Source organism: Macaca fascicularis, chromosome 7 (genome assembly GCF_037993035.2).
Source record: "Macaca fascicularis isolate 582-1 chromosome 7, T2T-MFA8v1.1".
NCBI classification, from domain to species: Eukaryota; Metazoa; Chordata; class Mammalia; order Primates; family Cercopithecidae; genus Macaca; species Macaca fascicularis.
In genome coordinates, this window is record NC_088381.1 from 145,211,697 (window position 1) to 145,221,678 (window position 9,982).

The 9,982-nt window shown below is 55.5% G+C and overlaps 1 protein-coding gene across 1 annotated transcript; it reads right to left on the reverse strand.

The window, feature by feature from the left end:
• Nucleotides 1-218: 218 nt before the first annotated feature.
• Nucleotides 219-5,860, reverse strand: NGB (neuroglobin). The gene is made up of 4 exons (XM_005561884.4): nt 5,485-5,860; nt 3,955-4,066; nt 3,206-3,325; nt 219-1,410 (listed from the first exon to the last, which is right to left on the reverse strand). The coding sequence occupies exons 1-4, from the start codon at nt 5,571-5,573 to the stop codon at nt 1,276-1,278; spliced, it is 456 nt and encodes a 151-aa protein (XP_005561941.1). The 5' UTR covers nt 5,574-5,860; the 3' UTR covers nt 219-1,275.
• Between the last annotated feature and the right edge of the window lie 4,122 nt (nt 5,861-9,982).

Below are 9,982 nucleotides of genomic sequence, written 5' to 3' on the forward strand. Positions count from 1 at the left end.
TGACATCCAGCTGTGTGCCCAGGAGGAAGAAGAGCTGGGTTTGTGACCAGCCAGCCAGTTTGGGCCACAGACCCCACAGATGTCTGCCACTGGCTTCCCAGAGCTTCCTCCCAGGCCTTGGCCTCCTTGACTCCATCCTCCCATCCTGCCTTGAGATCCGCTGCCCTGCAGCTTCATCTGGCACAAGCCAAGACCCAAGAAAAGACCAGGCCCGAGGGTCAGAGAGGCACACAGTACCAGTTTATTTCTCATGAGTTTATAGGATCACAGACAGCACAGAGCAAACGGTAAAAGTGCAGACGGCTGGGGTGAGGGCGAGGGCCTCCGCAGCTGCCTTCTCTCCAGCTGCCTGAGTACCGGCACACAGCGGGCAGTGAATCTGAGAAGCTGTGGCCTCACAGTCGCTGCAGGCTGAGCCAGAAAGGAGGGCCGGGGAGGTAAGACTCACTCCTGCAGGAGCGGGTTGGTGATGAAGGGCTGGGGGAACTTGGGTCTCTCTGGGATGAAGACACCCCCTCCTTCCTGGCCAGTCCCCAGCCCCTCCCCACCTGGCCAGCTGGCTGGGTTCCCGCAGCAGCGGAATAGTCAGGGAGTTCCTGGCAGAAGTACTGAACGAGGGAAAGGGAATGATGCCAAAGGAAACCAACCCTGTCAGGGCATCTGCACAGCCCGCGCGACTCAGATGAGCCCTATTGAGACCCAGGTCCCCCTTCCCTTCCCTGGCAGTTCTGATTCTGCTCCCACGCCTGGGATTCCACCAAGAAGGCTAAAGCTGCGTTTCTCTTTATTTGTGAAAAGCAAGCCATCTTGGGGCAGGAAAGCAGTGAAGGGACTGGGCAAGTAAGATAGAAAGCGCTGGAAGCTCAGCCATCTCACCCCTGCCTTGGCCTGCACTCACCTGAAGAAGCAGGACAGACAGAAGAGCCCCATCCCCTCCCACCCCCATACCTTTCCAGCTCCATCCCACCTCTGCCACCAAAACATTCCTCACAGGGCCAGAGGGAGTGCCAAAAAAGTAATTAAAAAAAAAAAAAAAAAAAGGCAGGAAAGAGGCTATTGGGGATGAGGGGACACCCAGAAGCCCCTTCCTGGAGGAAAAGCCACTCCTGCAGTTGGACTCTGGGAGACTGAGACCCAGCCCTGCCCCAGCACCTCTCCAGTGTGGCCAAGGGGACAAGGACCAAGATGCAGGGAAGCTTGGAGAGCCTGGGCTACAACAGATACAGACCAACAGACAGACACAAACAGATGGGGGCCACTGGGCAGGGTCGCCTCTTACTCGCTGTCCCAGCCTCGACTCATGGCCTGCACCACAGCCCCGTAGAGCTGGCTCCAGGCGGCCCGTGTGGCTGGTGTGAAGGCAGGGCCCAGACACTTCTCCAGCATGTAGAGCAGAGATTCACCCACTGTCTGCAGAGGCAAGAGGCACCTTGTCACTTCCAAAGGCAGGAAGGCACTGGTCCATTCCACAGGTGAGAAAACTGAGGCCTAGGGTTGATTAGGGCTCTTGGGCCTTTTTTTCCTCCTGCACGGAGTCCATGCTTCCTGAGCAGGGTCCTACCCAAATCCTTGGGTATCACATTGTGCCCACCTTTCCCTCTAAATGTGAGGCTTTATATCCTCACATTTTTCACCCCACTCTTGGTCTTGCAAACACCCCATGAGTGGGGTCAAGACATTGCCTGGGACCTCCCAGCTTAGACCAAACCAAGTCATTGCCCCCAGACTTGAGTTTCCTCATCTGCAAGGCAGCAATGATGGGGTTAAGAGTCTGGGCTCTGGAGCCAGATAGACCTGAGTGCAGATTCTGACTCCACTCTTCATCAGCTGGGTGACCTTGAGTAAGTTATGTAACCTCTCTGAGCCTCAGCTGCTTCATCAGTGATATAGGGAAAGTAGAAGCTCCACCTCCTGGGTCTGTTGGGATGATTAAATGGGATAATCCAGAAAAAGCTCTTAGCACAGCATCTGTATACAGGAAGCCTACAACGATAACAGGCCAGGCACAGTGGCTCACACCTATAATCCCAGCAGTTTAGGAGGCCGAGGTGGGCAGACCACTTGAGCCCAGGAGTTTGAGACCAGCCTGGGAAACATGGCAAAACTCCATTTCTACCAAAAACTACAAAAATTAGCTGGGCATGGTAGTGCATGCCTGTAGTCCCAGCTATGAGGGAGGCTGAGGTGGGAGGATCACTTGAGCCTGGGAAGTTGAGGCTGCAGTGAGCTATGATCACATCACTGCACTCCAGCCTGGGTGACAGAGCAAGATTCTGTCCCCAAAATAAATAAGTAAATAAATAAATAAATAAAGATAATGGCTTTCATTTGCTATTATTACTCATAATAAAATAAGGTTTATTTATCTCACAAATATTAACTGAATATCCACAGTAGCCCTGGTAGATCAGGCATTGTGCTGGTGCTGGGGATGGAGAGGAGGACAAGACCAACACAGCTCCTTCCTCAAGGTGCTCACCATCTGGCAAGGTGACTGGACTGTTTGGTAGACTGTCATATCAGTTGCCCCCAATGGGCCATACCTCAAGGATTCATGCCCTTGACTAGGGTCCTCCCACATTGACACTGGGCTTATCCATGTGAGTGGCTTTGGTCAGTGGGACATTAGCAAGAGTGACGCAAGCAGAGGCTTTATAGGCGCTTGCACACTGGGGCCTGTCCTCTAAAAACTCCCTCTCAGAACTCAGCTTCCATTCTATAAAGAAGCTCAGCTAGACTAGTGAATGACAACAAACCGCAGGGACAGAGCTCAAAGGCTGACAGGCCTTGGACATTCTAGCCTCAGTTGAACTCCCAGCTAAACACAACACACAAGTAACTCCAGTTACACCATGCAGAGCAGAAGAGCTGCCCAGCTGAGCCCAGCCATGAGAAATCGGAAAGCATTGTCATAGTTCTAGGGTTGTTTGATACATAGCACTAGGAAATTGAGCAGACCAGCTAATCCCAAAGGCTCCTTAACTTTTATGGTTTTAAAAGAAGCCATATCAGAAAAGAGAACTTGGAAGCTCAGAGAGGTCAAGCCCATGTCAGGGCCACACAGCAGGTAACAGATGCAGGCCCACAGCCCTGGTTATCTAAGGATATGGGAATGGGAGACAGAACAGGTGGCTAGGGGAAGTCTGGGAGAGAGAAGTGGCCCCAGGCCAGGAGCTCTGGAGAGAGTCAGAGCTCCTTTACCCACCGAGAAGGAGCTGAGCTTCACACCCACTGCCCGGTGCTTCCTGCCCAGGCTGGCAAGGTACTCCTCCAGTGAGGACAGGTCTTCCACATTGGTCACCGCAGCATCAATCACGAGCATCACCTGCCAAGGCCAAGGCAGCAGTGAAACAGAGAGGCTAAAGCAGCCACATCTTCTCACAATCACAGCCCAAGGCATGAGGGTCCCAAAGCAAGAGAGGCCAGCAGGACCCTCAGTTTCCAGGATCAGGGGTCAAAGGCAGCCTGTGTCTACTACATATAGGGGGCACATGATACATGGTGGCCAAACTACTAATGTTACACCCATGAAGGAAGCCTCTCTCCTCTGAGGAATTCACGTCTCTAAACACGCCTACTGGAGAGTGTTGTCTGCCGGGACAAGGAGAAACTGAGGCCCTTTGAGAATCATGAGATTCTAAGAAAATCTCAGCCTGGTTTTCATAGGCAGATGGTTCCCAATGACGAGGATCTGTGCTAACACAACCTATGGGAGCCAGGGGACAAAGGCAATGACAGAGGCTGGGACCAGCTCTCTGAACACAGGGTAGGGAAAGAGGCTGATTTTGATGTCCCAGACCAATCCAGTCCAGAGGGAAAGGAGCTGATACCCTGCTTGGGGGAACAGGAGGGGAGTAAAACTAGGCCTGGGGCAGAAAGTCATTTTCCCCATTCTCCACCAGGGAGGTGCTTTGCTGGATCCCAGAGGTCACAGAAGCTCTGCCTCCCTCTCACCTTCCTGATGTGGTCCAGGAACTCAGGTGAGGAGAGACAGTCCTCTGGGCTGGAGAACTGGCGGCAGTTGTACTGGAAGAGGGGCAGCAGGTCAGGCTCCAGGGCAAACAGTCTGTGGGGGTGAGGCCCAGGTGTTAGCCCTGAGGTGTGAGCCCCTGCAAGCCCCAGCAAGCCTGGCTGTCCTGCAGTCAGAGAGCGGGGGTGCCGAGCCGGGTCTCAGCTGCAAACCACAGCAGACTCTCCCACCTGGCACTGCTCCCTAGCCAGCTTTGGTAGTGCCCTCCTCCTCACACCTACTGGCTCTGGGCAGCATCCTAGAAAGGGCAAATGTGTCCCAGGGCCTCTGGCACGCAGGAGCCCCTCGATGAATAGCTGAAGGGTGTGATTTGGGACAGGAAGATGTCCCCAAACAGGAAACCTGGAATTACATTGTGTGGAGAGCGCTCGCTCGCTCTCTCTCTCTCCCCCCCACCCCCACCCCCCTCCCCGTGCTGAGTACTTTCCGTGTGCTTAACTTTTAACTGTATTCCTCACCATCCTAAGCAGTGGGTACAACTGTTACCCCAGTTTTACAGAGGAGAAAACAGAAGCCCGGCGAGGCTAGAACTCGTCTAAAGTCACACAGCTTGGATGTAGTGGAGCCACAGCGGGTGCCCGAGAAAAAAGTGAGCTGGGGGAGTCTGGAGGCAGAAGCAGAGGCTCTCCTTGGCATTTGGGAAGTCTCACCGGGTAACTGAATTTTTTCCCCTTTTGTATTGGGGGCGGTTTTGCGGAAACCTGGGCAGAAGTTCTGGGCTGCCCGAGGGTGCCAAGGATTGGGAACACCACGGTGAGGAAAGCAGTGCTAGGTTGTTGATGGCGGAGGGGTTACCGAGACGGCGAGCTGAGGTTGGAGACTGGCCTTCCCTTCCCCCCGGGGCCTGTGCACCCGCCTGTGCACCCCCCAACCCTTCTCCCCTGCGGTGAGGCTCCCGCATCTGTCACCCCTTCCCCGGCGGCTCTCTGGCTCTTTCCTCGGAAAGGTTTGTCTTGTTGATTGTCAGGAATCCACACACCTGGAGCCAGACAGCTCACACATGGGCGCAGGAGCTCGCCCCGCACACCTCCCCTCCCCGGCCCTCGGGGCACCCCGGCCCTCGGGGCACCCCAGTACCCTGATACCTGCAGCGGGGTGCACCCCTGCAGTCACACGCAGGAGGCACAAGGCGGGGTGGAGGCCCCGCGCGGGGACGGAGGTCCACCCGCCCAGATGTGTGGAGATCCGCGGGAGGAGACCCCGCCCGGCCCGGTGAGCCCCGCTGGGAGCCGGGTGTGCGGAGCTGGTTGGCAACAGGCGCCCACGGTTGAGAGAGAGGCAGAGGGGCTGTGCCATCCGTCGCCGCGCCCCGCTCCTCTGGCGCACATCTGGCAGCCGCCCCAGAGCCCCGGCAGCGGCCAGTTTTCCCTCCTTCGGGGCCGGTCCTGCCGCGTGACCCCTTTCCCGCCGAGGCAGCCTCCACCCGCACCCCCGGGCGCTTGGGCCGCCCTCACCTGGCGAACAGGACGGTGCCGTGCTCCAGCGGGCTGCGGCTCACCGCCCGCCAGCTCTGCCGGATCAGCTCGGGCTCTGGGCGCTCCATGCTGTCCCGGGGACGCGGGGCGCGGGGCGCGGGGCTGGGACCCTCGGGGCTCGGGCGCCGTCACCTCACATGCCGCGCCATCTCCTCCGCGACGGGCCCCTCCGCCCCCCGTACGCCCCCCGTACGCCCCCCGTGCCTCCGCCCGGCGGGGGCCGCAGCCGCTCCTTTCCTGGCGCGGGAGAGAAGAGGCGCACGGCCACAGCCGTAGGTGGAGGCACCCCAGCTGTGCTTCCGGGGACCCCGCTCGGCCGCTGCGCCCGGCGCCCCGCAGCCGCGAGAGCCGCCCCGCCCCGCGACGCCCGGGCTGGGCGCTTTAAAGCCGCCGCGGCCCCCGCCCCCTCCAGGCCAGCAAGGCGCGCGCTCCCTCCGCCAGCCGCTCTGGCCAGCGACGACCTGGTGGCCTGCGAAAGGCCCGGCCTGCAGAACGTAACAGACATCGCTGAGGCTCTCCAGGCCTCAGTTTCTCCTCCCGAGCCCCGAGGGCACTGTGTTGAATTTGGTCGCCTCAGGTAGGCGCTGCGTGCGCCCCCTCTCCACAGGCCCCTCAACTCACGCATTGCTGGAGGCATTTGAGTTTGCCACCCACCTGGCCTGCAGGTCAGGCCTCGGAGGCGGCCTAGGGGCCTAGTTCTCGGTCTGACTAGGGCACCAGCACACGTTGGGGACCACCAGGGCTTTCAGCCGTAGGGACAGGGCCAAGACCACAGCCATTCCCAGCCAGGCCTGGGTTTTTCTGAGACTCCATCTTTAGAAATCCCTGAGATCAAGTTCTAATCCCAGCTCTGCTTGGCCAGGGTGGAAACTTAATTCTAGCTCTGCTTGGCCAGGGTGGAATCTTGAGGGAGTTCAGCTCCAACATTCTACCATTCCATGATTTAATTTTAATTTTAATTTTTCACCTCTCCCCTCCCTGGGCCCTCCCCACTTCCATGATTTTTAATCTTTTTTTTTTTTTTTTTAATGGAAGTACTGTTTAATTTTTCAGTAGAAGTTCAGATGATAGAATCCATGCTCCTCACTCAGGGTGTGCAGTTGGCCAACTGTCAATTAGAACTAAACTTTTCTGTTTCAAAGCAGAAGTTCTTCAGACCCCAGCCCAGTGCTGGTGACCCAGGTTAGGGAGGGCAAGCCCATTTCGCCTTTATTTCTCTCTCATTATTCCCTCAGGGGTCTCCAAGCCTATCTCCTCTGTCTGTCCACACCTCTCTGGGCCTGTTTCCTCAGTTGTGCAGCAAGGGGGTTGGGTGGCGAGGCCTCTGGGGCCTTTTAGTCCACCTCCTTTGGGTCCATGGATAGAAGGTGGGTATTCCCGAGTCCCCGGTTATGAACAGCTGGGGCTCCATGCCCAGCCCTGTGTTAGACATGGAGTGGTGAGTCCTGGTCTTGAAAATGTCTCCTTCTGGCCCTGAATCAGAACTGAGTGCCTCAGCAGAACTCTTCTTTCCTGCTCCCAGCCATGCCCCAGGAAACCACGTAGCTGTTCTCCCTCTTCCAAGGACTCAGGAGTTTGTGGTATCCCCTATTCTATTTCCCATTTCCTCACAAATCTCTGGGCTGGAGCAGGAGAGCAAGGCTGTAAGGCAGCCTGGAAATGCTGGTGTCCTAAGGTCCAGGAGGTCTCCAAGCAAGAGCACAAAGGGATGGGGGTTGAAGGGACAAGACGTGATTAGACTTCCAGCTTGGGGTCTTGTGGACCTGCAGCCAGGTGCAACAGGTCACAGGGCAAGGCCATGTGTCACTGGTGAGCTTCACTCTTCAGTGCCCAGATGCTCAGTGCTCTGTGCAGGCCACCTGGCTGGTCTAAGATACTCCACTCTACCCAGCTTGCGCATCTTGCCAGCAGTCTACACTTAGGACCCATCTTGTTTCCTCTCTCCTCTGGCCACAGTCTGGAGTCTGATGAGGTAGTGGGGGTTAATGGACCTAGCTAGTAAGTGGAGTCAGCACTCAAACCATGGCTTCACTCTTTGTCTTCCTAGAGCCAGGAGATACGTGCTAAGTAAGACACGCCAAGGTAAGTGCACTCTATCCCTGGTTCCTTCAAGAAAGGCCTGAGAATCTGAATGGGCCTAAGCGACGAGAGTGATGTATTCCCCCCACCAGGAGACCAAGGGTCTGAGCCCACATTTGAGGGGCTCGGTAAAAGTCACAGGAGTCTCCTCCCTGTGGGTCATCCGCCCAGGAGGTAAGAACCTAGAGGAGAGTTCAAGTACTGTCCCAGAGCCAGTGCTGGTCACTGAGGTCTATGTATCATTAATAATACAGAGCTGGCATTTATGTCTAGACACTGTTCTGGGCACCTTACTTCATTTCCTCTTTTCATCCTCACAATAACTCTACGAAGTAGGTGCTATTTATCATACCCTCGTTTTACAGCTCAGGAAACAGAGGCAAAGAGGTTAAATAACTAGCCCAAGGTCACATAGGTAATAAGCAGTGGGGCCAGGATTTGACCTCAGGTCTCTCTGGCCCATCCTGTAGGCCTCCATGCCTCCCTTGCTTTAATGGGCTGTGGCCAAGAGCCCCACCATAGTTCGGACCAAGCCATGGTCACCAGGTCTGGGTCAGCAGTGTGCTGGAGCCAGCATTTATATGGCTTTCAAGAACCAACTGTACGCATCTTTTTCCAACTTCTCATTCAGTGGCATCAAGTTGGTAGCTTAAAAAAGAACATACTGGGAATATTTACACCATGGAAATTGGCAAATGCTATACACACCAGTTTTTCCTCCCAGAACACCTGTTGTTAAACATCTACCAGCACACACTGATCTGGGTGCACTGGGAGAGCCTGGAAAACCTGGGCCCTAGATGAGTCGCTGCCGATGCATTAAGCAGAAGGCCCATGGGAAGGTGCTGCTCAGGGACCTCGGGCTGAGTGCTCAGGCCTTCTCTCCCGGGTATCTAGGGCTGCCAGGCTGTTCTGGGAAGGTGTTTCTAGTCCCAGGACCAGACTAGAGAGGCAGAAAAACCCCAACTTGGCACTGAGTCCTGGCTCTACTATTTACCCATCGCGAGACCTTAAGGCAAGTCACTTAATCTCTCATGGGTAGAACGGGCACAGAAACATCATCGACTTCACTGGGCCTTTATGAGGATTCAATGTCAGGGATGTGTTGAGACTTTGTAAACGAAGCTGTGCCACTCAAGGAAGAGCGACTTGGCCCCTTCCTAACCTGCCTGTCGTAGGCATGTTCCACCTCCTGAAGACCCACATGCCCCTCTCTCCCCACCAGCCCCCACCAGAGGGTGGCTAGGCAGTCCAGAAGCCCCCCAGTTCCACAGCACAGTGCTACTCCCCTCCCCCACTCTCTGTCCAACACTCAGGTCAGCTCCTGCTGCCTTTAGATCCTTAGCATCACTCCTCATAACAGGAGACTCCTGTCAAGATGCGGGACTCTGTTAGGCAGAATGGCAAGTTGCTCCAGTGCTGGGACACTCGGCTGTCTGGGAAGGGGACAACTGTACCTCTTCTTGCACTCCTTTCTATGCCATGTGAGCAGGTTGAAAGAGGACAAATCAGAGGTCCAGCTTCCTATTTATTTTGGAGTCAGTTTAAATGTACCAAAATGACAACCAACATTACTCAAATAACTGTATACATGGGGAGGTCCAAATGCCCCCTGGAGTAATCAGGCTCCCCTGCCCAGCCCAGGGCCTCTGCTGGAATTAGATCAGCCTCAGACATGACACACAGGGTGGTTCCTGCACTCAAAACATTCTTCTCAGGGAGGCCTTTCTGGGAGCCAGAGGGCAAGTCAGATTCAATTAAGTACAAGGACAACAAGGCATTCAAAACAACTGCTATTTATTATAAAAGTCAGTGGCTTCTGATTAGAAGCCTTTTTTTTTTTTTTTAAACCAAATAGGCTCAAGAAGCTGGATGGAGGTTGAACTGACTGACGAACATCTTCCTCTACCAGCGGTTTGTGGGACACATCACGTTTCTGCCAGTGCTAAGGCTAAAGCCCATATTCAGAGAGGCACCCTGACAGCCTTTCTCCAGCATCTTGCAGAAAACAGAACCTCAGCACTCAAAGCTACATCAACCCATGTGACCTTGCCCCCAGAGAAGCACCTGCCAGTTTGGGCATGGAGGAAGAGAAAGTGGGCAGGAAATTCTCCTTGGCTCCTTAGAAGGCAGTGGGAGCCCAGGGAAGCGTTCGGCCCCAGTGCAGCCTAACTGGGAGGGAGGGATGGGTAGAGGCTGCTGGGCTTCTCCTTCCTCACCCTCATGCGGGGTGGCTGCCCCTCTGGCTCCTTCAGAGCTCCTCCCTTCCAAGTTCCTACTGAGAAACAAGAAGGCACAAAGGAAAATCAGCCACCTCCTGGAGGTCACTGTGGGCCACCTGCTTTGCTAAGAGCCAAGCACAGATCCCTGCATTCTACCTGCAGGAGAGCCCACCCGG

What these genes read in the sequence shown, in the direction of transcription:
- NGB (XM_005561884.4), bottom strand. Translation starts at nt 5,573, where the DNA reads ATGGAGCGCCCAGAGCCCGAGCTGATCCGGCAGAGCTGGCGGGCGGTG. An exon ending in TCCTGGACCACATCAGGAAG is followed by an intron (nt 3,326 to 3,954) that starts GTGAGAGGGAGG and finishes TGGCCTTGGCAG; the next exon opens with GTGATGCTCGTGATTGATGC. An exon ending in TGAAGCTCAGCTCCTTCTCG is followed by an intron (nt 1,411 to 3,205) that starts GTGGGTAAAGGA and finishes TTGCCTCTGCAG; the next exon opens with ACAGTGGGTGAATCTCTGCT.